At 40.9% G+C, this 27,104-nt stretch overlaps 1 protein-coding gene across 1 annotated transcript in view; it reads right to left on the reverse strand.

Moving 5' to 3' along the window:
- Positions 1-10,771: 10,771 nt before the first annotated feature.
- The window catches only part of Crb1 (crumbs cell polarity complex component 1), a 204,113-nt gene continuing 187,780 nt past the window's right edge, over positions 10,772-27,104 (reverse strand). Inside the window, exon 12 of the mRNA XM_021170879.2 lies at positions 10,772-10,987. Coding sequence (XP_021026538.1) covers positions 10,772-10,987 — 216 coding nt within the window. The remainder of the gene's footprint in view (positions 10,988-27,104) is intronic.

The raw sequence follows: 27,104 nt of genomic DNA on the forward strand, positions 1-27,104 counted from the left end.
GAAATTTTTCCTAGACCACCAAAGCCCCACAGCTGACTCAGCTTCAGCAATCTGATATATAGAACATGAGAGTTATAGAAATTAGGGGAGATGTCCAAAGGCTGCTAGCTAGGAGTGTTTGCTGACACTTTGAAGGTGACCAAGAACCTGAGACTAGATAGAACATGGCCCATGGGGACAGCCACATACTATTGTTCTGCTAAAGGGATATAGCAGTAAAGTGACTCCTAGGGACTTCCTACTATGCCTGTAGATCTGTGTCTCACCTGCTCAGCCATGATCAGAGAAGCTTCCTCATGCAGTAGATGAGAATCAACATAGAGACCTACAACTGGACAATGTGGAGAGATGACAGACTTCAGATCATTCTGTCCTAAATAGGGTGTCTTCATTACCCCCTCCCCTCGGGGTTCAGGGAACTATGTAGAACAGAAGGAAAAAAGGTATGTATGAGCTAGAGGAGATAGATAACACTATTGAAACAGTGTTTTCTAGACTGATACAAATATGAACTCTCAGAGACTAGCAGTCATACACAGGCTCAAGCTGGATAGGGGTCCTTGTAATGAGAGGGGGAACTGGACACTGGCTCCCAACCTTCGCAAAGAAGCTATCTCAAATTAATGTCTGCTTACAAAGCAAAATCACCTTTTTTCCAATGTAGTCTATGTATATAAACCATACTTAAGGGTAGGCCCCAGGCCTCAGGCCCAGCAGCATATGGCTAACACAAAACAAATTTAATGGTGTTTTTGTAGACTTTTTATCTTCTATTACTTTGTTGAAGCAGTTTTTGCATCACTGGTCTTTTGCTTGTATCTCACGGTTTCTTATTTTGTGCTTTTATGGGTTTTATATGTGTGTGTATGTGTTTATTTTTACTGTGGTTCAGAGTTTGATGGGTAGGAAGATTGGGAGGACTTAGGGAAAGGGAATGATCAGATTATATTATATAAAAATATTTTAATAAATAGAAATAAAAATTTAAAACAGAATACTCTGGAGCACAAATAATAAGAAAAATTTAGGACACGATTCTGTATATATGTCAAATGGTGACCATATTAAAATAAGAGAGAATTAGCTGAGACACTTAACCCCCATCCAGGAAACACAGAAAGGACATAGATTTTACTTACCTTTCATCATTCATTCACCTACTGTGTAAGGGACCAGTTAGAGCAATGAGTACTTATTCACATTGGGACTCCTGGGGCAGCAAGGTCATGGTGTGTCTAGAATTGTGCCCATTAGCAACATGTAGAGAACTCTTCTGGAATCTCTCCCATCTTTGCCTGTCAGTGGGAAAGGCTTGTGGGCCAAAGAGGATCTGAGGTCAGGTGAGTGTGATGAAGGGGTTAAGCAAGAAGTGCTTACACGGCCTCCGTTGTAGTTTGTAGGATGCCTCTTTACCCTGCTCCAAAGCTGATTTCACATTTTCATCATAGTTGCAACTGTCTTATTCATTGATACCAGTTTATTAGACCATTTTATATTTGCTATCAGAAAATTCACAGAAATAGGCAATATATAGAGGAAAGAGGTTTATTTAATTTGTGAGTTAGAGAATATGGTTTTGGTGAAGATTCATGGCTGATGGCATTTAAATGGTAAGAATGCAAGCAGAAATTATCATGCCAGGAGATATGAGCCCTTGGGGGATACAAGGCTCAGACAAGCCTTTTATAAGGTTTTTCTCATCTTGGCCCACCAACTTAGCTGGGCGTGGTATTGCACTACTTTAATCCCAGCACTCGAAAGGCAGAGATAAGAGGATCTCTGAGGGTGAAGCCAAAGTTCTAGGCCAGCCAGGAATACATAGCGAGAGCCCATTTTTAAAAAGGAAAAATAGAATGAACTCAGCTCCATGATAAGTACATTAATCCCACCTGGTCACCTGTTAAGCTTTAAATTTCTAACTTGACACCTTGTCATTGCTCCACTTTGGAAACAAACTTTATAAAGAAAGCCCTTATCACATAAATTATAACCTCGTTGGATTAAATTTCACAGATATCAAATATAGTTTTTTAGAAAGTTCATACTTGTGCCTATGTACTCTCATCAATTATTGCTTTAAATATTTCATTATCACAAATACTTGAGTTTGGGGATAAAGAAGTCGACTTTAAGACCTGCATTAATTAGCTTTTTCATTACTATAATGAAATACCAGAGACAGCCAGTTTTCTATAAAAAGTGAAAATTTTAATTTGCTCACAGTGTGGGGGCTTAGTCGACTGTCAAGAGTAGTGCATAGCAGCACATTATACTGTGTAGGGAAAGAACTTCCATCACCAAATGAGAAGTCAGAGTGAGACAGGGCTTCCATTCTTTCTGGGGAGTGACCCAATGTGGGCAGGTGGAGGAACACTTTAGAGGCAAAGGGGAGGGAGTTGGGATTGGGGACTTGAGGAGAGGAAACTAGGAAGGGGGACAATATTTGATTATTAATGGAATTTTCTTCATGTTTCCCTTCTATAAGAAGGTCTCTGATTCATTTTAAAATGTTATTATATGTTAAGCACACATAATAATTGTTTCACTGTGGACTGTCACATGTGTACATAGCATATTTCATTCACATTTATCCTGTTGCCTTCTCCTGTTTCCTGTTTTTCTGATTCTCTTCTTCATTCTATTTCTCTTCCCAACTAGCCCCCTTATACTGTTATGTCTTTTTGAGATCCAATGAGTTTCATTAGTGCTTTTTATGGTGACATAGGTAACAGTTTGTTTGTACGACAATATTTACCTTACCAGTGGCTACACCACCAAAGAAAATGCCTCTCCCCCCTCATTTACCATTAGCTGCTTATAAATTCACAGAAAGGAGTGGGACCCCCCAAGCTTCCTCTTTCATGACAGGGTGTCAACAGGCTCAAGTTTGTGGAGATCTTAGACCGATAATGACAGCTGCAAGGACTTCATGAATCCTATCACCATGCTTTCCCTGGACATTCCCATCCCCCATTGACCCCCATTGTCTTGCTCTTGGGTGCTTCCTGACACTTCTGTGATATTTCCAGAACCTTGGAGTGTTACAGATAGCCCACTTATGTCTGATCATTCAATGCTCATTTATTTTCTGTCCACTGACCACTTATGTAACTCAGCAGTCACCCTTGACCACTGTATTAAAAAAAAAAAGTTCTCCTACCAAAATTTACAATAGCACTATCATTATTTAGAATTTGACCATCACATCATGTTCATTTGTTAAAATATTAATAACAGCTTCCCCACCAGAATCTAAGATCTCCAAAGTCATGAGTTTTTGTTTGTTTGTTTGTTTGTTTTTACTAATTTACAGTTCCAGATTACAATTTTCTTCCTGTGTAAGATCCAAATTTTTAGAGAATAGTTATCTCCTCAGTGGGTTTATATTACCTGACCAGTCAGTACTGTGTCCACAGCTAAGTAAGACTAGCGAGATACCAGTTCCCCTCCAGCAGCCTACAGAACGCCTTCTGGCACTCCTGAGACTGAACCAGTAGGTTGGCAGCCCTCATCTCAGCTTTAGTATGATTTTTCTGTGTTCTGGAACGGAGCCATGTAGTGTCTTCACTAATAAAGCCTTACCAACTCATCCTATTGGACAACCAACAGCTGTATCAATTATCTGTATTATTTTCTGTGACCCAGGGGTCTCTTTAGCCAACGAGTTCACAGGGAACTATCCTGTCCCTTCTATCCTATCCTATCCTTCTCTCTCTCTGTTCTATTTGAGACACTTAAATCCTATTATTTAAGATTTATTCAATGAGTGTTTGTCAGTGGAAGGACACTGAATTAAAACTTATACATTATTCTAATCACCAACCAAGACAGTTTTCCATTATTCTCTTTCACAGGAGTAACTATCAATGAATTTGGAAAAATATGTCAAATACTTTTAGGAAAAATGGAGCCTGGCTTCACATGGGGAGACATTGATCTCTCTCTCTCTCTCTCTCTCTCTCTCTCTCTCTATATATATATATATATATATATATATATATATATATATATATAAAACCTAAAAATCATTCATTAAGGTCAAATCCCTTAATTAAAGTTAAGTTAGACTAAGCTGCATATTTTTTATTAAAAATTTCAAATTAAACCTACTCCTCGTGGTTTTAGATGTATCCTCAACATTTGAATGTAGAGACATTTCCTTTTAAAGAATTCTGACAGAGGGACAAATAACAAACCAAACAGCCCAATCAGTCAATGAGTTAATGAAACAGTTCTCAAAATATGAACTACAAATGGGCATTAAACACGTGAAAAATGATAAATGTTATTAACTATCAGAGAAACGTAAGTCTATGCTACATTGGAACGCCATCTTACATCAGTCAGAATGGCAATCATCAAGAAAAATAGCAACAAATGCTGGTAATGATGTAGGCAGAAGAGAGCCTCTTTATTCTGAAAGTGGAATACAAACTAGTCAGTCAGAGTGGAAACCACCATAGAGGTTCCTTACCAAAGAGCCCTCCCATACAGCCCCACGCACTTTATTAGATGTTTACTCCAAAGACTCCAGTCAACATTCCACAGAGATACTTATTGAATATCAATATATATTGCAGAACTAGTCACACTAGCTAAATTATGGAACCAACCTATCTGCAGAGGAATCAATGAAGAAAGTGTGGCTTGTGCATAGGATGCATTTTTTCAGCTATAAAGAGGAGGAATGTTTTTGATATTTGCAAGAAAATGAATACGATTGGAGAGAACCATGTTAAATGAATTATGTCAGTCTCAAAAAGACAAATGTTATGTGTTTTATGTCACTTACAGCTCCTAGATTTCATATACAGATGGTATGAAAGTAGAAGTGAGCCTGTCCAGGGAGACCAAGAAGACTTATAAAAAGACAGAGAGAGGACCAGAAAAGAAAGTGAAGGTACAGGGTATGAGGGGACATGCCTAAACAGTATTATATACTTGCATAAAAATTTAGCCTTAGAAAACCCAGTAAAATAAAAAAAAAAGTAGTGACAATAGAAATAAATAATTAAAGCATACACATGGTTTTATGCTCTGTAGGTATATGATCCACACAAAAATGTTCTTGATAATGGGGTTAATATAACTTGTGGCTTCTTTTTTTAAAAGACAAAACATCCATCAATAATTCAAATGCTGGACATTATCCATTAGCTCTGCTGTAGAAAAGCTAACCTGGACACTCTCCAGTGGCCAGTGAGCAGGCAGCAGAGTGAATGGAGCTATGTTGTATGCAAATATGTGACCCAGAGGGCCGGGTTGAAATGGAGGTCTGGAAAATGTTTTTGGAGACTCCTAACCCCCACATGAATGTTTCTATTTAGGGTCTGCATTATTTCAATCATTTTGAGCAAGGAGCTTCAAGTGGCAAACCATGAACAACAACAAGACATTTTCATTTAGCGATGGAAGATACAGACTGGGAGGCAATTTTTGAAGGGAGGCTGCTGCCCAACATAAGGAGAGTCCCCGTGTCTGTTTCCTAAAGCAGCTCGCCTCAGGCAAGCCCTGCCAAGTACATTTGACAGGTGTTGTTCCCAAGCTTCTGGAACCACATAAAATGTTCCAGCCTGGGTATCAAATCACAGAAGAATGGGCTAAAATTAAAAACATGCATTCTTTGTCATCACTGTTCAATAAAATTCAAAGCACTGAAAAAATTCACTTTTACTGGAAATAGGTTGAAATTAGAAGTCATATTCACTTCAGAGTTGAGAATTTCATTGCTTGAGTCAAACACTACAGAGTACAAATCCAGTCAGAACTGGAATAAATATGAGGAAGATCAAGAAAGTAGGATAGATGAATCAATATTTTTCGTTGATGCCCTTAGAAATTCTAGAAGTCCCAATAGTCACTGTCAGCCACAGCAGCATCACACCTATACAACAGCCAAACCGACTGTCCTCTGGGAAACAGTTCAAAGCATAGGGATAGACAAGACTCTTCTGAAAATGATGCCAATAGCTCAAGAAATAACTCCAAGAGTGGACAAATGAGATTCACACAAAATTAAAAGGCTTCTGTACAGCAAAGGAAACTGTCAGCAGAGTGCACAAATAGCCTACAGAATAGGAAAATCTAGCAAGTACATTTCAGACAGGTATTAATATCTAGAATATATTTAAAAACTACAAAAATTAAACACCAAAATGCCACAGCAAACAAATACAGTATGAACTGACTTGAAGTTTCCCTGAAAAAGAAACAGAAATGGCGAATAAATGTATTTTGAAGTGTTCAGTATCCTTAGCCACAGTGACAGCGGGTACTCAATGTACCTTGAGTGCTTACTGTAGTTAGGCACATTTCAGTTATAATCATTGCAGTGTATCTGTGCAATGGAGACATGGTTCTCATTTTACAGGTTCGTCCAATTCACCTGGGTAGGACCAATTATCAACTGAAACCTGTGTCTTAAACCCCTAAACTGTCCAAAATAAAGCTCGAGGTCTTCTTTTCAATGTCGTTTCCTGCTTAGATGAGACACAACCTGTTTGTTAACACAGGCCTGGCACCACACTAGCATCACAGCGACATCAGCCAGGATCTCTTCCTATCCTCAAAATCCTTCTCACAATGGTGATGCCTTCCAGTTTTGTCCCTGTGTACCACCACTGTTGTTCTTCAATTACTGCACCTGATACTAATTCTAATGATAACAGTGACTGAACAGAGTTAGCCTCTGGGACCATTTCCCTCTCTATTTAATAGGAAAGAGGGCTGGCTGAACAGTAGTCATGTTAAGAGTTTAGTAGGGGCAAGCTTGACAGCTGATTTAAATGACAGTCACTTGTCATTTCCGGATGCCCTTTGTCCTCATGGTGATTATAGAAGCCACATGAGAGGCTGCTGGCAGGAGCTTTTCTGTCACTCCTTGTAAACACGCACCAGATGTGTCTTTCACATGGGCTGTCCCAGGGCCATAGTTCCTCTGGACAGGAAGTAGGCTGGTAGTGTTCTCTTTATACCATAAAGCAAATGCCTGCACATAGCGGTACTGGAGCCTCTGTGACCCTTGGCATCACCTGGACCTGAGAGGGAATTCACCACTCAGAGGGAAATTGAGCATAATTATGAGGTACTTTAGTAATATACTAACTGTTGTCGCTATGCAAATAAATACAGACTACTCAAAACAAATCGATCACAGAAGCACTTACATATGTCTTAGTTGCTTCACTGATAGGAGTGATTGTGTCTCAGTTATCTATTACAGGCACAACACACCCCTGGAACCTTTAAGATGTTGCTTTAAACAATGGCTGCTTCTTAGGAATCTGTAATGACTGGTTTAGTTTCTGACTTAACACAGCAGGCAGCAAGCTTAACCAGCATGGCTCCAATCCCTTCCCCCACCCTCACCCCCACCCCCTTTTTCTTTCTCTCTCTCTCCAGACTTCTTTGCCACAAGGCAGTCTTTGGAACAAGCTGCAAGGCTCTGGTGCCTGACCTGAAGGTGGTTCAGGACCACAGCATCATGCCCAGGTATTCTGTTGGCTAGAGCAGTAGAACAGATCGCAGACCCAGTGTAAATTCACAGGAGGATGACAGGCTCCACCCCTCAGGGCCAGCGGGAGATGAGTGAATGGAACCTACCATCCTAATTATGAATTGCAAAAGAGACCAGGAAGCAGGAGTGGGTGGGTTGGTGAGCAGGGGGAGGGGGGAGGGGAATAGGGGAGTTTCAAAGGCAAAACCAGGAAAGGGGATAAATGTAAATAAAAAAAATGAAATGCCAATTTAAAAAAATGAAATGTAAATTCAAAAAAATCTAATTAAAAAAAAAAGAGGCAATGTGAGCTGAAGGGCACACCACTTTCGATGTTAGTGTTGGACTTCTGGGTTTAAGGTGAGGTCTGCCTTCTAAAAGACCATTTGGGGCAAATGCTTATAAGACTAATTCATCAGCTCTGCCAGCATTGAGTATTTTAACTATCTTGCTTGTGTCAGATGCAAATATTTGGTGAGCTAGGGCAGCTTGTGAGAAATCACTGTGTTATGTATTGGGACATTTTCAATATGGAATCATTCATAATTTATGGCCATTTGCATGTGTTCGTGTGTGTGTGTGTGTGTGTGTGTGTGTGTGTGTGTATGTAGGCACTGAACTGTTGACATTAAGCTATTCTAACGGAAAGTTAAAAACTGGGTTATTTAACATCTTTCCTAAATGTATTTCATTACCTTTGGAGTTAGCTCTATTTTTCCCTACTGGTGCTAATACCAATCAGGCCAATTTATATCCTGTATTTTTAAAAATTGAGAAACTTGATTTTTTTAAGTAATAAATCCTTTTGTCTTTTCCTCATGAACCCTCTATTAAGAAGTTATAGCCCTAGTGAGATGCAAAAATAAATGTATCTGTTGTCCTACTTCTCATGTAGACATCCCCAGACATCTGTCTTCTGGAACTTTTATGCTTAACTCAGCCTTGAATATTGAGGGGAAGTCAGAGGTTAGGACCCTGGGTCAGCTATAGAGCTAGAAGGCAGGTATCTGGAGAGAGATCACTAAGCTAGAAGACAGACATCTTGAGTTCACTTGGACTTTGCTCCTGGCACTACAAACTTAAGGGCATTGACACTGTCACCTGTCCATGTATTCAGAAAACACTGGTCACACTTTCACTGAGTTAAATCTCTTCAAGATGATGCATGTTGCTGTGACAACAAACCCCATAAAACAAAAAGTATTTCCCCAATCAACTACAATCTAATGAGAGGAGAGAGAGAGAGAGAGAGAGAGAGAGAGAGAGAGAAGATGCTGTGGGGGAGGGAGCAAACAAAGGAGAGTTGGGGCTGACTGGGGCAAAGCAGAAAAGGGTCTGCAAGGCTGAGGAGAGAGGCAAGAGGAAGGCCAAGATCCCAAGTGTTCCATGATAGTTGTTTCCAATTCTAATCTGAAAACTCAGGGAAGCCAGAGGTCAGACTGTTGCTGTGTTTGAAGGCATCAAGTGTCCGGCAATGGGAAGGGGAAGCAAGACTCTGAGGGTGAGGAGGAAGAAAGAAAGACAGGAAGCAGGAAAACTCTTCCATAGGTAGCTGACAGCAGAAGCTGAAGAATGGGAGGTTTTAAAGGAAGCAATAGCTCAGGGGAGAGAATCCAAGAATTGATCCTATGATACCATATTTGAAGTTATAGGACTTCCTGTATTATGAAAAAATGACTAATACAAAAACAAAAAACAAAAAAAAGCTCGGTGACTGCACTGATAATACTTGGGAAGGATAGATTTCTTCTTTTAGATTTAAAGTTTATGTCATTTCAATTTTTATCTTGTGTCATATATATCCATTTTATTTATTTCATATGATACTAGTGTTACATGCATCAAAACATATGTAAGATACAGCCATCACAGAATAGACAATATACAAACAGAAGGTATAATATTTTCTCCTTGAGGATGCACAAATGTCCATCTTGCTATGAGCTCCTCTTTCAATGCCATCTCTGTTGGGCATTATCAAAAGTCCCTGAAAGTAAAGAGCCTCTTTCAGTCTTGACAAATCATTTTCTTACTGTCTTAAATTCTGTCTAGGAAATGTCCTGACTGGAAGCAAATCTACATAAAGAATAATGACTCTAAATGACTTAAACAAAAGATTTAATTCATAACACAGTTCTTTGATTGTTCTTACCAGTTATTTTTCTTACATGTAATACCCCAGACAAACAAAAAAACAACAAGCAAACAAACAGAAGCCATCCACCAGCCAACCAAGCAACCAGCTTACAGAATGCACAACAATAAAGACAAGCTTGAACAGGAGAACAGCTCTATTTCAACTTTATTTGTTATGCTTGGGTCATGGTTTAAACCATACACGCTTCTCATGGCTTTCTCTAAATCTGCAATCGAAGGAGGAAAGTGTACTGTTATCCCTACACACAATTAGACGTGTGTGTGTGTGTGTGTGTGTGTGTGTGTATGTGTCCTCATGTTTGGGCACACATGTAAATGTGTGTATATGCATGTATAGGCAAGAGGTTAACATACAGGGTCATCTTGACTCACAATTGCCTTTCATATTGAGTCAGGGTCTCTCACTTGAAGTCAGAACTTACCTGCCCTAACAGTTTAACCGGCTTGCTCCAGTGAGCAGTGATATCTCCTGAGGCCTAGGATGACAGGCAGGGGCCACACTCACTTGGCACTTATGTGGATAATGAGGACACAAACACCAGTTCTGACACTTACACAGCCCTTACTTTACCTAGCTTGTCACTCCTCAGGTCCCACTGGAATCTTTTACCATATGATAGAAGATTCAAAAATAAGATGAACATGGTCGGACACATGTAATCCTGAAGGTCCATGTGATTTTGAGGCCAGCTTGGTCTATGTAATGAGTCACCGTCACAACAACAACAACAACAACAAACTAAAACATAAAACCTTCCCTACAAAATAAAAAGTGAAAGTTGTATTCTAATTTTTCTTCCTGGTTCTGTATAATTAATGGCACTTGGCTACTAAGCACTTTATGTGGATCACCCAGTAAAGAGTTTAAGGGGCAGCCTCTGGAGTTCTTCTGAAATACTGTGTTCTCTGTCTGCTAGATGTTTTGCTAATTCTGAGGCTGACAGGCAGACAGAGGGACACTCTTCTGTGAATGGATGACATAACTACTCAGTGAACCCACAGGAAGGTCCTTCCCACAGTCCCAGCTGTATGTATCTCTAGTGATGTAAAGCCATCTTCACTCGGTCACGACCCGGTACTCATCATGTTCTTCTCTGTTCTGAGAAGAGCAGCAGGCTCCTAGATGAGCCTTTCCAGTGCCGGGGGAGGCATCCTGATCCACATTTCCACTCGAGGGCCAGCCTTCTCCTGACCGCTGGGGCTGTAGGTTCCTTGAGTCGCCCTTTTGTTGGAGGCAATAAGAGAAGCAACCGCAGCAAGCAAGAGGATGAAGAACAGGGCCAAAGTTCCGGAGCCAACAGCGGTGAAAATGCTCAGGAGCCTGTCATCAGCCAGCTGTAAGGATTGAAGGGATGTGAGTTCTAGAGCAAAGGTTCCTGCTAGGACCTTGGTACTTTGAGATGGGTACCAAGGAAATTGAGTTGGTACCTTTCAGCAGTATAACAAGACCAAGGAGTTTCAGACTTTTCTGATTCACAAGTCATGCGCAAATGGTGCCCTGCCTAGGTCTGTTGTGAGAAAACGTGTGTGAAATATTTATTGTATTGACTCAGTGCTATTGTCTCGACGACTAACATCCTTCATTTAAAGAAAAAAAGATGGAGCCATATATGTGCAAAACCATCCTAAATTTATTGGACTGTGACAGTCATGATTTTCCCCCTTCCTCGTTCAAGCGCATGATGTTGAACCAACAATGTGATTGCTTTAAAGTCTTTGGGAGAAAGATTAAATTAGCTGTCTCTTGAAGAGCACATCCTAGAGAAGGAAGACTGATGGGCTACTTTCAAAGTCAGCTTCTGGGTCATCATTTTGATTGGGATGTGATGTAACAACTGATGTTTGGGAAAGCAATGAGACTTTCCAAGTACGCAGAGGTTCATTTAACGTCCGCTGCCATGTGCTTTGTCTCTTTAGAAAAGCAGCAGCCTTTTTGGCTTAGCAATAGGTTATAGGAATATGCATAGAAATATTAAGGAGAGAGGCAGCACTGTGTGGATTGTTTAAATGATGTGTTCAGAGTACTCTTTCTGGCAGCATAAAAGCAAGAATAAGCTGTTTTGCCTTCTCACTTTTCATTTAGTTATTTATCTGTATGATGCTTGTCTCATTACCAAAACAACAGAATGTTACCTATGAAAACATTGTTTTAACATGCTGGGCAATTTAATACCCTTACTGCCTTTAATCATTTTTATTGTTGCTATTGTTCCTTGAGAGTTTGGTTCAATAATCATACAACTAATACCACACAGTAACACCATATGCCCCCATGCTGTTACCTTGATCTGGTTACTCAGATGTTACCATGCTCCTATGTGGTTTACTAGCTTTCACACACTCATCAGTATATCACAGTTATAGAGGCATCTATAAGCTAGGATATAAAAATACAAATGTATCAAAGCTGAATCCAAATCTTCATTTTTGAGGGTAGGAGAAAAGAACCACATTCACTCATATGTACATATGATTACAGTACATTGCAAATGTGTATTTATGAGTGTCATGGATATTAAGTGTAGCCTACTTATATAGTTGTTCTTTGAAGGATGAGGGAGTATTCAACTATTGTAAGTAAGGAGTTTCATTTAAATGAAACAACTTGGATTGAAATTTAAAAGGGGGACTTAAAAAGTCTTTGGAATTGAGGGGACTCCAGGGAGAGCAAAGATTGCACATACAGTTATATGTCAGACAGATGAGATTATAAAATTACAAGGAGATAAATCGTCTCTCAAGCCATCCAAATGCCACCCAAAGTCTGTGTTTGTCCTGTGGTCACAGAGGAGCCACTGACTAATGATCTTCAAGCAAGAGCTTGGCAGGTCTGGACCTGTGTCTCACTGGTGTGACCTCCATGATAGAGGAGGGAAGTGGGAGGGGGAGGGGGAGGGGGAGGGGAGGGGAGGGAGAGGGAGAGCGAGAGAGCTAGAAAGAGAGAGGGGGGGAGGGAGAGGGAGAAGGAGAGGGACAGGGAGAGGGAGAGGGACAGGGAGAGGGAGAGCAAGAGAGCAGAGGATGGGAGGTAGAAGGTAGAGGAGATTAGAGAAAAAATCAGAAGCACCTGTAGGCCTGTAGAGAGAGAGAGGGGGAGAGGGAGGGGGAGGGGAGGGGAGGGGAGGGGAGGGGGAGGGGGAGGGGGAGGGAGAGGGAGAGAGAAGGAGAGGGGGAGGGAGAGGGAGAGGGAGAGGGAGAGGGAGAGGGACAGGGACAGGGAGAGGGACAGGGACAGGGAGAGGGAGAGGGACAGGGAGAGGGAGAGGGAGAGCGAGAGAGCAGAGGATGGGAGGTAGAAGGTAGAGGAGATTAGAGAAAAAATCAGAAGCACCTGTAGGTCAGCTTGCAACCCTGATAGTATTCCCTGGGGATTTAAGACAAAGCACTGCCTTCAAAGGGGTTGCTATTACTGTCTCCACTCAGTTGTGGCCATTAGGGAGTAAGTAGCTGTTGCCTAGATGAATGAGATAGGATGCTCATAGCCACGCAGGCAGGAGACAAATCACTTTGCTTTCTTCTGGTTTTTGAACATTTCTAGACTTTTTTGGTGTGTCACTACAGAGGCTGATTACACTGGAGAAGAGGAAGCCCTACACCCTAGCACAGTGTAGCTGGCGAGGGCAACAGGGAGCGAGGGCTGAGACCTCAATGGTGGTACCCAGGCTTTACAGTGCGAACAGAGAACTGACCTGTTTCCTTTACTTTGCGGCCTGTGATCAATCAGGACTTTGTAGCTCTCTCACCAGTCTGAGAAAAGAGGGTGCAGTGTCAAGAGCTGAACTCTGGCTACACCTCTGTCACTCTAGGCTGAACAGTGACATGGTTAAGAGGAAGAGGATAGGCTTGGATTCCTGGCTCTGCCTCTTATAGATCTGAATATCAGCAACTTATTTCACAGTTGGAGAGCTACTTATTCACCTCTCAGGGTGGGTGTTGCTAGTGACTTAAAAGGATTGGGATTAAATGTCAATACAACAAGCCTATATGTCTATACAAAGCATGGCTGCATGTTCTCTATATTCATAAATATTATTGGCCATGATCTCCAGTTCTATTAATTTTTAAAGGAGCATCTTGCCACTTAACCATGAAGACCATCTACGAACTGAGCTGCCATGCTAGGCCTCCTGTAAATAGTTTTGATGAAACAATCCCCCTGACTCTGTCAAACCATGGCATTAAGCTTGGGGCGGAAGTGAATGGCATTTTCAAATTACTTTGAAGACTTTTTACTTTTGAGTTTCCATGGCTGAAGGATTACTTTTTGCTCTGTTATTCTTCAACAATTCTTTACAAATATAGAACTGAAAAGGATCTTATGATAACTCAAACTGCACTGACACAAGAACTCATGATAGAGTTGTCAAAAGATAGGACCCGAATGGCAGGGACAGGCTATGTTCTAACACTGGGCTTGTCGACATTTCCTAGAAATGGTATGTTCAAGTTAACAATACATTTAAAAAGACTATATAATAAAGATTATTTTTCTAAAAGATTTTCATCAGCCTATAGCCCATTCTCATGTTGGGTATCTTTAAAATGTACATGTGCATGTTATTTATGACTAAACTGTGATTATCTTGAACTCCTTGCCTTCAGAACCAAGTGAAGAAATGTTTTGTTTTGGTTCTGAATGTTTTGGCTTAGTTGTAGCCAAAGCATTAGGAAGCACAATAAATATATTAGAAGCAGCCTTGAAAAACTATGAAGCCATAAGGATTTATATGAAGACTTACTTCATACTTTCAAGGTGCTGGAAGTAAAAACTTCCAAGCATTTATTCAAAATGAAGAGAATCGCAAATGAATGCTGTTACCATGCAGGTTGTTCTCCAAAACTGTGGAACTTGCAAAAACAACCTCGAGTTCCAGCTCCTTCCTAGCCTCCTTTGCCCTCACCTCTAACCTGACATCTGCCACCCAGGGACTGCTTGTGAATTTGTTCCCGCCCCCACGTACTGCTACTGAGTGGTGATTTTTTTTTTTAAATAAACATTGTGGTTAAAAATAGTGGTGCTATTTTCGCTTCTGGAAAAGGCTATAGTGGATTTAATTCACTCAAATTCTTCTTAAAACTCAGTTACATATCAAGGAAGTAGGACCGTGCAGAAACAGTGAATGAGCTGAGGGGTTTGTGTGCTAAAACAGAATCAATGTACAGCTTCTTCCTTTGGTGTGTGTGACAGATGTATTGAAATGTTAAATAAATAACCATAAAACATTATTAGGTGAATTGGTGATTAATGGAGAAATTACTTTCAACAAGTGTTTTCAAACACCACTTAGAATATTTATTTATTTATTTATTTATTTATTTATTTATTTATTTAGAGCAGAATCTGAAGGAAAGGCCATCCAGTGACTTTCCCACCTGAGGATCCATCCCATACACAGTTACCAAACCCAGGCACTATTGTGGATGCCAACAAGTGCTTGCTGACAGGAGCCTGATGTAGCTGTTTCCTGAGAGGCTCTGTCAGTGCCTGGCAAATACAAAAGCAGAGGCTCACAGCCATCCATTGGACTGAGCACAGGGTCCCCAATGAAGGAGCTAGAGAAAGTACCCAAGGAGCTGACGGGGTTTGCAGCCCCATAGGAGGAAGGACAATATGAACCAACCAGTACCCCCAGAGCTCCCAGGGACTAAACCACCAACCAAAGAGTACATGAGGAGGAACTCAAGGCTTCAGATGCATATGTAGCAGAGGATGGCCTTGTGGGACATCAATGAGAGGGGAGGCTCTTGGCCTTGTAAAGGCTCGATGCCCCAGTGTAGGGGAATGCCAGCACTGTGAAGCAGGGGTGGGCAGGTTAGTGAGCATGGAGAGAGGGAATGAGATGGGAGAAGGGTTGGAGGGGAAATGAGGAAAGAGGATCAAATTTGAAATGTAAATAAAAAAATCTAATAAAAAAGAATATTTACTTGTATCTGCAAATCAAAAGCAATATAAAGGCATCACTTCAACTCTCCTGCCAAATTAAAGGAAGAGAAAAGAATCCAGCTTTAAGATGTGAGAGAGCAGCTCCTGGGAATCCCTACTGTAATAATTAGATCCTCACTTTATGGATGGTAAAACACTCCCACGCAGGCCTGAATCCTTGAACTGTATCTTATCAGCGAGTTGCTAGAAACAGGCGTTTCCATGGTAATGCTGACGGTGCCAGAGCTTTGTTTTTAAAATTATTATTGTGACAGCTGCCAATTTTCAACCATAAATATACTGTTCACTTTACAGTTTGGGGGCTGGGAGTGGTGGTGGTGGGAATAAGGTACTGAAAATTTAAAGGAAGAGAATTGGGAAGTGTCCTCAAACAGCAAGGAGGGGATTTAGCCAGATGTTCCTTCTACAGAACGTAAGACTTAGGAAAGAGAAGAAACAGTGGCCCCAGAGAGCTCACACACCTCTCCCCAGGAGCAGCTATGGTGGACAGTTGGCAGCTGAGGAGGGATGACACTTAAGCTGTACTCATATCTTCCCCAGGTGTGTCTGCTGCTCCCTAAAACAGAGTTCTCCCCGGGATTGTTGAGAACATCTAAACAGTGACATTCCTTTCCCCACAGAACTGTGTAAGAGTGCAAACTGGCAGCCTTCAAAGTCCTGGAATGTAATATTTCTCATAAAAAGTGCCTATTTTCTTACTTACTACACAGTTGCAATGCCAGGCATTAACCGATGGGTCTATATTAGAGCCTGTATGAAAACACTGGGAATCAATAAGAAAGACAGGAACTGATCCAGCATTAAGTTATCTTACACACACATTAGCCCAACGGTGGCCTGTTGAGTCCTGGGGACTTTTCAGGGAAAAACATAAAACTCACACTTGCTGATTTAAGATGTACTGTGATGGTGACCAGAAAGTGACACAATTCTTCCTGAATTCAGCAGACAGATTATGCCTGAGCTCCCTGTAAGCACAGGACTGCCTGGTGTTTCAGGGCTAATCAGTATGACTGAAGTTCTTGTGCTAGTTCCTGCCTCTTTTCAACTTTAGACACAGAAATTGGGCAAAAGCTAAAAGCGGCTAGAAGTCTGAAGAACATGGCTTTCCCGTTTTACTCTCTGGAAACAGGTGGTATGAGCAATATCATTGTTTGCCTTGGAACGCAAGACCTCGTGAATAAAAATTATCTCTCCTTCTCTCGTGCAAAAACCAAGTTCAGCCCTCCAAACTCACTTAGGTTGCAATATGCTTTATAAATGTATTGGCCAGAGAGAATAGCTCGCCATTTCTTTTGACCTTGAGTTGGGGGCTTGCCAGATATTTCCTCCACAAAAACAGCCTCAATTCTCCCAATATGCCAATGGATGATGGAGGTGTGCCTATTTTCTGTTACCCTCCAAGGGAGGCCTTTCCTGGGGTCACCATCTTTACCTAAAGTTAGCTTTCATCTCTCAAGTGCTATGGCGTCTATTCACTGTCTACATATCCTGCTGCCCCAGGAACTCCGCTGAGGTGCAGATGCTTGTCTGACTTTGCTCTCCTTCTCTTCCATGTCTCTCCTTGATGCTCTTGGAACAGTGTCTATCTCACGCTCTGATCTGGTCACGTGGCAGGAGGGAACAAAGTACCCGTCTAGCATCACATCTTGAGCTACTCACTTCTCAAGCACAGAATCTTTCTCTTCAGATTTAAATCTAACCAAAACCTTAGCATGCGCATGAGCATGTGCTCTGCAGAGGGTGGAGACAGTTTGCTTTGGCTCCCAGTGGAGATTTCAGGTAATTAATTCTTGGGGTGCTGGTGGCAGGGGAGTGGCAAAAAAGGAAGGAGATGATAAAGAGACTGTTGTCTTTGTGAGAGCCGGCGCCTGCTTTCTATTTAGCTTTATTTTTCCTGCTCCTCCCTTTCCAGGTGACACAAGTAGGAACTCCTACTGAAGATTAAAAAATAAGGAAGCTACCACCAGCAACAGTTTTCGAGATCTGGATATTCCTTTTCATCTCCATTAGGCTATCTCTCAAACCATTACATTGGCCCGTGTTGGTCTCGGAAAAGCTTCCTCTCTTGTGCGTCCTTTTAGAAAGGTCGCGTTTGCTGCTGAATGATCCAGCCTGTGAAAGATGCAGCACTACGAGCTGCTAACACTTAGAGGGCTCTACCCAGAGACTCCTTCTCTTCAGTTTTCTGTGGTCAGACCCATCCATAGCCGACTCCTCCCCACTCTGCTTCTGTCTCTTCTTCATTCCCATAGTCGTAGACCTGGCTTAGTAAGTGCTATCCTTAACCTAGCTGAGTAGTTTATCCTCTATCCTCCACCGCTTTCTCTTCCATGCCAATTGTCATCCCTATAGCCCAAAGAAAGAAAAAAGAAAAGAAATACTGAAAAACAAAACAAAACAAAACCCAGATCTAACCAGACTCAGGTGCCTGTGAGAATTAACCCACACCACACCTTAGTGTAGCAAATCTAAATTGCTAATTTTAAAATCTAGTTTCTCCGTAGATGAGTCTTTTTTTTTTTTTTTTTTTTTTTTTTTTTTTTTTTAGTTTTGGAGGATCACCGTTTCAGGCTATAGCCTAGCTAGCACCCTCTTTCATAGCAAAGCAACTCTGTATAGCTGTCACATCAGAATCAGGGGTCATCTGCTGTGCCATTTCCAGTTTAACCAGAGAGCACAGCATGACATGATTTCAGTCAATCCCTCTCCTCTCTGCTTTTAGAACATTACTACTCATTTGTTCTACTGCTCACAGGCAACAGTCTATCCCAGACGACTATGCGGCGAGGGTATCTATTTACTCTGGAACTTTCCAATAATACAAACTGCAGAGCTTTGCACAAAGCGGTCGATCACTCAATATCGACTCGTAGCTGTAATGCTCACCACTCTGCTTGATGCATTATTAAATTATTGTTTTGTGTGTAAGGAAAGCTCTACAGCGCTCACAATGTTTACGGGTGGGGTCATTTACTCCTCTGGCCATACAGTCACTCTTTTGCCTTTTTACTGAATATCTCCTACACAGCAGAGGTCATGTAAGATACTGGAGACAGAGAATGAAGTTGTAATAATCATTGTCTAAACAAGGTCCTCACTGTTCCATAGTAGTGTGTGTCGGGGGTTGGGGGTGGGGGTTGAGGGACAAATCCACAAGCAATTAGTGTTCTGCAAGGCAAATGCTAGCCTGGAGGTCCCTGTAAAGGATGCTGAGGAGGGAGATTGAGCTCATGGCGTGGCTTTGTCTTCTCAGAGGCAGTTGCTGAGAGAATGAGGTAAAACCCTTTAAAGCAGAGAGAAATACCATGATCCTGTTCCCGTAAGGAGAACAAGGAACATTTATTTCTTGTCAGTGAAAAAAAAACGGTGCCAAAGTGAGGCAAGTCCCTCTGTAGAGCCACAAATGTGGAATGGAGCAGAGTGGCCCCTTGTTTACTAGAAAGACATTTCCCCATCCTAGGCATAGAACAACTGGTAGATATTACAGTCAGCTCTATTTGCTTTTCCACGGTGAAGTAGAGAGTAACTTCCTGTACATTTTCTCCTGTTTTATTTCCTAATCTATACTGTCTATACCAGTTATTTGAAACACTGGCTTCATTACTCCAGTGTGTGTGTGTCTGTGTGTGTGTGTCTGTGTGTCTGTGTATGCCAAGAAGTCTTCTCTTAAAATTGATTTTCTTTATAAACTACATCTGCCATAGTATAAAAATTTTAGGAAGTGATCAATAATTATGCCAATTTATTTTATCCATAAGCTCAAGAGTTAGGCCATATTCAGTGGCAAATAAATTTAAAAGGCAGAGAGACTCTTTGAAATTAAGTAATACTAAGGTGCTCGAAAACTGACAGCTAAGTGCAATTAATTTTACTCTGGATTATGGGAGGAGGAGACTTAAGAAAACCATCATTAGGCAACTGTAGATATCAAAATAGGAAGTGTGTATGAAAATTTAAATTTCTTGGATGAAAGACCAGTGTTATAGTTGAAGAAGGAAGCCCTCCATCATAAAAGATACTTGCTGAAAATCCAGGTGGAAAAGTATGAAGCCTGAACTGACACTGCTTGAAAATGAGATGGAGGCGAGCAGAGAAAACTTGACAAAGGTGGCAAAATCCCATAAACTCGCTTTATCTCAGTGGAGGCTGTTTTGCCCCCGATCCCCCCCCCCATTTCCTTCTGATTTTCTTTTGATTCCTTTTTCTGCTCACACTCCCAAATTGAAAATGTAATATTTTAAAAATTAATTTTAAGATGGAGATTGTACCTCCACCTTGAGTTCATGTTTCTCCCATTGCCCTGCCCCTAGCTGTTCTAGCCCTTGTTCTTGCTCGACGCCCTCTCCTCTGTGCTTTCATTCCACAGGGAAAGTTGTTCCCACTGATGGACAATTTTCCTCTGGGCAGTCAAGTATGGATCGCCTTGCATGTCAGTTGCCCTTCTTATAATAAAACCTGTACCTTATTCTTTTCTCGTACATCTTTCTTCCACTTTTATTCAGCAGGCTGAAAGCTGCTATTAATTCTTTTTTTTTTACGAGAAAGAGAGAGAGAGAGAGAGAGAGAGAGAGAGAGAGAGAGAGAGAGAGAAATCTCTGGCATCCTCGTGGCTTATCACATATTCCTTCCGCAAAGGTAATCTAGTCTGTGTCATTGTATTTATTGCCCCCAAATCAAAACCAGTTGCAAAAGTAATGAAGGTCTATTGGTTTGTGCGGACTTAATCCGTGTCAGAGGAGCTGTAGGAGCATATAAGGATCATTTGACCAGTAAAAGGAAAGCCATAAAAATGATCAAAAAGCCAATAGATACGCTCAGAACACCAAGCTTATTTTACTGAGGATTTATGGCCAACTTAGCAGAAAATTATTTGGTCCAAGTCTACATTCAAATAAATCCCTCAGTAATTCAGCAAAGATTCCAACCTCTGGGGTGTGTGTGTGGGGGGGGTGACAGCCTCCTATAATGAGATAGCCTGGTAACCCCTAACTTGCAGCACATGTAGTTTAATTTTCAACAGTTGTGAGACTGCAGTAAATTCAGCTTTTGAATCACTAGTCCCACTTATACTCAGACCTGCACTAAATTACCGGGGCACGAATGCGTTGGTGCTCAGGAGGCTGCATCGTCCCTTTGACATAATTAAGTGTTTATTAATCAAATTGGACTTAACTATGGGACACACCCCAGATGGCAGCAAGTGCCAATTCCAGTTGTGTCCCCTCCCAGAATAAGTGGATGTTGGATAGCCAGAATCTGCCACTCCGTGTCAGCTTGGCCCCAACTCAGCTCTAAGGGTTGTATTTTATTGACCAGAATCAAATTGGCTTCCCCTTGTGTAGGTGATAAAGTATGGTGTCAAGTCACCCATGTAAAATGTATAACTTTAACTTTGACAGCCTGTCATTGAAGTCCTTGTTTATATAATCTATTGTGCCATTTAGTCTATTCTTATTTTAAAGAGAAGACATAGAACTAAAACCCATTCTGCATCTGTTTCATTGATGGATGTCTGTACATTGCACCTCCCTTTAAATAATCTTGGGAGTGGCTATTTCTATTGTCACTGTCATCAAATTATCACACTTTCAGGTTTAAGCTCTGCCTTGTGGAAGACAAAGGATGTGTATGATGCTATGACGGGAAGCTTTCCACAGCCCAGACATTGCTTTTCCAAGTAAACTTGGTACATTTGAACAGAGGGCACTGTGCTCCTGAAGGTGGGGTAGGTCTGCATTCCCAGTCAGCAAAGATAGAAATCTTCACATTGTGAGGAGTTCTTAAAGTTGTACTCAGTATTAGAAATAAAGAGTCCTTCCCAAAGTTGGTATTTCAAATTGGTAAAAGTCTAAAATTAGCAGAATTGGAAAAAAAATATGTCTGAGTTTTCTAAAAGTTTTTCCCATTGACCAAATGCCCAACTGGGTACATAATTTGTTTATATTAGTACTGAGGAGTCTTAAGCATTTCTTCTTGGAGGAGAGCAAAGGCAAAATCTAACAGCATTTCCTACGAACATAAAAATATTGTCGAATTTCAACAGATCTTTAACTGTAAACTTGAGCCAAATTATAATAGACTACTAAATATTAGATCTGATAATGTAGCTGAAATTCCATTTGACATTTCCGAGTCTCTAAGTCTATGTGATATGTACAGTGATTGGAGTATTTAAAGCATCATCATCATCATCTTTTGAAATAATATATCTGACACTTGGTCAATAGAGTGTGAGGAGTGGAAGACCCCTGTCCCTTCATGACAAAATGTCAAGGACAAGTTACAAAAATCACCTCTTTACCAATGATCAATTTTCAAGAGCTGCTTTAATAAAATGAAGATCAGAGCCATTGCTTTCTCTTCAGCTGAGACCTATTTACGAAAATTAAATAATGCCCCTAGAGCATGTCATTATAGTTTGCTTGTCCAGTTTGCTAGTAATATTCTCAAAACAGGATTTTCTTTCCAGACAATTTTATTGCTAAGGACATTTTTCTCCTATCTGCAGAATGCCAATATTTGACACTCTCCTCCATCCCTCCCGGATTTTGAAGTAATTGTTAGAAACAATATTACCTTCCCTATGTTAAATGATCTGAAATCTGGGGAAGCTTTTGTTTTAAGTCTCCCAGGAGGATTTAGAATGAATTCATGCTCTGAATGATTCCTGTACCTTAGATAACACCCATTTACCCCTTTAGAACGAGTTTCCCTGGGACCTGTAATTGTTCACTTCAGTCACCATTTAGATTATTCATCTTGGGGATGTGGCTGGCCTAGGAACCCCAGGAAGAAATCCGTGATTAGTCACCACCTTGAAAAATCCTCCCCAATTCTGTTTACCAGGATTCGTGCCAACTCTCCAAACGTGCTGGAAGCTCATGTTCTTTTCAGGGTCACTCTGCCTGCACAGCACAGATTAAACACACAGCCTTGGTATTTTCAGTGTTGTGAGGAGACACATTTACATTCCAGTGACAGCACTGGGTGTCAAAGGAAGCCATCTGCCATGATTTAACAACAGTGGGATTGGATAGCTGCTGTCTCCACAGGAGAAAGCAAGCTGCGGCACGGCACAACTCAGCTCAAGTCCTCGTCTTTGTGTGGTCCACATGATGAAACCACCGTGATGTAAAAAGAAATTTTTATATTTCAGTGGGTTTTACTCGCTGGTCCCTGGTTACTCAGTTTCATTGCCCACTTTTACTAATATTCAATTGTTACTATTTTAAGGATCATTTTCCTAGTTTCCGGAGCCTAGAATAAGTGTGTCCTTTCTACTACAAAAATAACATCTATGTCTTTGATTACTAGTACATTCAGTCCAGGTGATTCATCTTTCTAACATACAGCTCATTATTGACAATGGAGTTACCCATGAAATACTTCAGAACTAAAGGGTGGTATAAAGAAAAGGGGAAATTAATTACACACTAAGGTTTTAATATGTTCTGGAGTTACTGCATGCCATCACATCTAAATTTTCACTATTTAATAATGCAGACTCTGTTTAAAGGTTATCTAAACAGTTTATCCAGAGTCACACAGCTGGCAATCTGAAAACCTGGTATTCAAGTTACAGCGTGTGTTCACTCACACACAGCTGCATCCTCTGGAGGAAACCAAATGAATATAAGGCCAAATCTACCCTGTAATTTCAGTTGTTGGTAGTGCGTGGCATATTTACACGGTGACATGGTTGGTTGTTCAAGTTTCTTCTTATGTGGAATACTTCCATAGTTAGTCATGTTTCCTGGCTTGTCAATGTTCCCTTAATTCTTTTAGGGTTTTTCATAAGAGAGCAAGCTTCAATAGAACAAGCTAGTGGGTTGGGGAGGTTTTCTTTATGAGTCCTAGGAAGATGCCTAGTATACAGCTGTGACTGAGAAGGAAGGTGTCTATAGTGTGTGTGTGTGTGTGTGTGTGTGTGTGTGTCTGTGTCTCTGTGTGTGTATGTGTGTGTGTGCTCGTGTATGTTGTGCACTGAAATACTTAGCGGAAGAACAAAGAAAGAGACCCATAATTCACAACATTCAGTCCTCTGTTTTTAACACCCAGCATGTCTCTCAAGAAACAAAACAACTAAACAATGCAGAAAATCTTCCAGGGTTGCTGCTCATAGACAACAGCTCTGTGCTGCTTGCAGTCTTAGTTGAGCCTAGCAGGCGGTGGTTAAGAAGGTAGCGATTCACAGTGTCAGGAAACAAAGTATCAAGCCATCAGCTCACATTTTAGGTGCAGCACTTAGATTGCAGCCATGTATTGCTTCCAACTGTAAATACTAACAGGGAAGCGAAGAAAAGAGATCTCCATTCGCCATGGCTGTCTGAGCTCAGCATATTACATGCCACTCTGGCACTATTTGCTGAGCTGCAGATAATTGTACCTCTTGTTAACAAGTTGCTCTGTATTTTCACTCCATCAGCAGGTTCTTGAATCAATGCTGATAGTAGCTTTGACTAACATCAGCATAATTTGACTTTGATGGAAAGTTTGAAATGTATGCATAATTAAAAATTATACATCCATTTCCTAATGTTCCCGAGAAAGGCAATTAATCCTCTTGGATGTCATAGTATTTATATCTGATTCCTCAAAACACATGGCTCCTTTGCCTCTGACTGCCTACAGGGCTTTACTATGGTTTTAGGACAAAGAAGCACATTTAGGGCAAACTAAGAATGCCTTTGACACTTGACCCAATGTGGAAAAGATTTAAGGTTTCCAAGATCATGGGAGAAGGGCAGTGCTGTTATATTCCCTTTGAGACAGTCAGTAGAGTTTCAAAACCATTATAAAGGAGTTCCCATTTTCTTATAACTGGAATGTTACAAAGGAGACTGGAATATTATTTATGGGAAAACATGAACACATTTCATTACATGTAAAATATGTCTTATTATTTATAAAGTATGTAAAGTGTACCAGTGTTATTAAGTATATAATGTCTAGAAGCATTATTATCCATCAGGTATATATGGTATGTAAAAGATGATGAATACCATTTGATAAGGATGCTGGCACAGTGCACACTACAATATACTTAAGCGACCTCACTGCAACAGTAATGTTGTTGCCATGGAAAGATAAAATAAGGTTATTTTATATCATCCTTTATAGAATCAAGGAAGATAGTATCGGATGTAGAAAATATGTAAGGGCCTAACTGCTTCATTCAGAAGAAAACACTTAAATGTCTGTAGCAAAAAACTTTAAATTCTATCCTCGAGCTTCGACAATTTTTTTCACAGGACACTTTCGACAATATATTTTCAAGATCTATATGCAGTTATATTTGGAAACCTATAGCAAACAACATACTTTTTAAGTTTTTACTTTCGCCATGACACTCAGGCTGGCCTTGAATTCTTGACCCTCCTGGTGCTGAGGCTGCAGACATGCGCCATGCTGGACTGTCCCACTCTTTAATTCCTTCTGCTTATGTCACACAGGAGTCATGTCTCTTGTGCTCCTTTGAAGTCATTCAAGAGACTTTGAACTGAGCTGACAAAGGAGATGGCTTTGTAAACCCAAGTGGAACAGAATAAACAAAGAGCAGTTCCTGATACATGGGGAGAAGCTCTCTCTGGCCAGGGAAAGGCGAGGGTTTCTCTGAGCTCTGTGTAGGACCTGATCTATGGCTACCCCTGAACGAAGACTATGACTAAAATCTGTAGTCCTGTGCTGGACAAATCCTGAAGAGGGAGGGCGTGGGATAGACGAGGGTGTCTTTGCTATATTCTGGATTACCAACAGTACTGTGTACACTAACACCCAGACGTGGTCCAATTCTTCACTCACAGAATTCATCCATGTGAACAGCATCCATGTGGCACTCTTTCCACCCATGTCAGAATGCCTCTTCCTTCAAATAGTTTTCCCGTCAGAAGGAGACTGACTGTCCTCCCTAGCCATGGTGGGATCCTGTGAGATGCTCCACTTGTGTTAGGTCACCAGCTAAACAATCACACATGTTTCTTCAGCTCGCCTCCCAAGGTGAGTCTGATGCAGTGTCATTACTAAGGATTCTGAGAATAAAATTTTAAGTTCAGGTGCCTGTTTCAGTTTCTACCATTTGAGAGTATTTATATTTGTAACGAAGTGGTAGAGCAGCTAAAGCCGCCAAACAAACACAACCTTCAACCTTAAGAAACTGCAAATTAGGATAATTTACATGCTGCCAATGGTAATTAGCTTTTGTATACACAGGACTTAATGGTAAAAATAAATAGATACCAGATCCCATTAAGGCATAGAACAAACTCCACAATTTCGTTCACATTTAGGCTGCTTATTTGTGTCTCGAGCTCTTCTTCAGAAGGCTTCACAGACTTCCCTGCACATTGCTGGCCTCATGAAATACACATGGGTTTTGTATATATAGGGACATATACTTAAAAACTCACTCTGCACTTAAGAAATGTCAACTGTTTGATAAATTTCTACTACGGCACTCTACTTGCAACAGCCTCTAAATGTTTCATCTTATAAGTTAGAAGCCAGGGGTAGATATAAGCAAGTTTAGGGTTAGATGTGCTATATGAGGTGGAGAAAATTACTCAAGTTTTTTGAGCCTTGGTTTTGCACATAAAGCTGAAAGCACACAGGCACCCCATGCCTAGTGTTAAAGGAGAGACCAAATGGTGGACACCTCTTGGCACTGAAAAAGCATCATGCCAATCTCTTTGCAGGAAAGCATAATCAGAAGAACCCTAGACCCCTGGTTCTGGAGACAGCAGGGTTGCCTGTGCCTGGGCTAACTCTCCTTGGGCAGCCAAGGTTCGGCTTCGTAATCTCTGGTTCTCTAGGCTCTGAAAATAGATGTGCGCAAATCACCCTCTGCTTAGTATCCAAAGGGGCCCTTTTCTCAAGCAAGTAAATGTACATTCTCACTATTGTACTCTTTAGGGTAGTGGGTAAACGTGCATTAGTATATTACCCTGGAGACTCTATTTAGTGGTTGGATACAGGAAATTTGCTCATTTATTTTTTTCCTGAAGACTTAATCTGATTATATTTAAAACTTCCCAAGCCAAAACTGGTTTGGGTCCTTTGAGAAAAATAGACAGCCATCATGTCCTAAAACTTTAACGAATAATAACCTTACAGAGTGTCCACATGAAACTTTTAAAAGAAGGTTTAAAGTAAGACCTAGTAACAAAATTATGGCAAAAAATTTTTTTTCCTCAGCAAAATTAAAATTCGGTCTGGGGAGGTCCTGTTGTGATATGTGTTCACTTGTCCTTAAAGCTTATGTGCTGAAACCTGAACAAACCCGAAGGTCAGGGTATTAGATGGGACCTTTGGAAGACAGTTACACTTTGGTGTGCAGACTGCCTGGAGGCCCCTTTCATGGTGTGAAACAGTGTCCCAAGGGATGACACTGTCAGGTATGACAAGAAAGCTGGACTTCATCACACACTGAAGTTTCTGATGCCCTGACCTTGGACTCTCTACCTGCCAGAACTCTAGGTAATGTCTCCCCATACTAAGTAACCCACTATA

The sequence above is a fragment of the Mus caroli genome, unplaced genomic scaffold (genome assembly GCF_978045245.1).
Source record: "Mus caroli unplaced genomic scaffold, Mus_caroli_1 scaffold_1, whole genome shotgun sequence".
Lineage (NCBI taxonomy): Eukaryota > Metazoa > Chordata > Mammalia > Rodentia > Muridae > Mus > Mus caroli.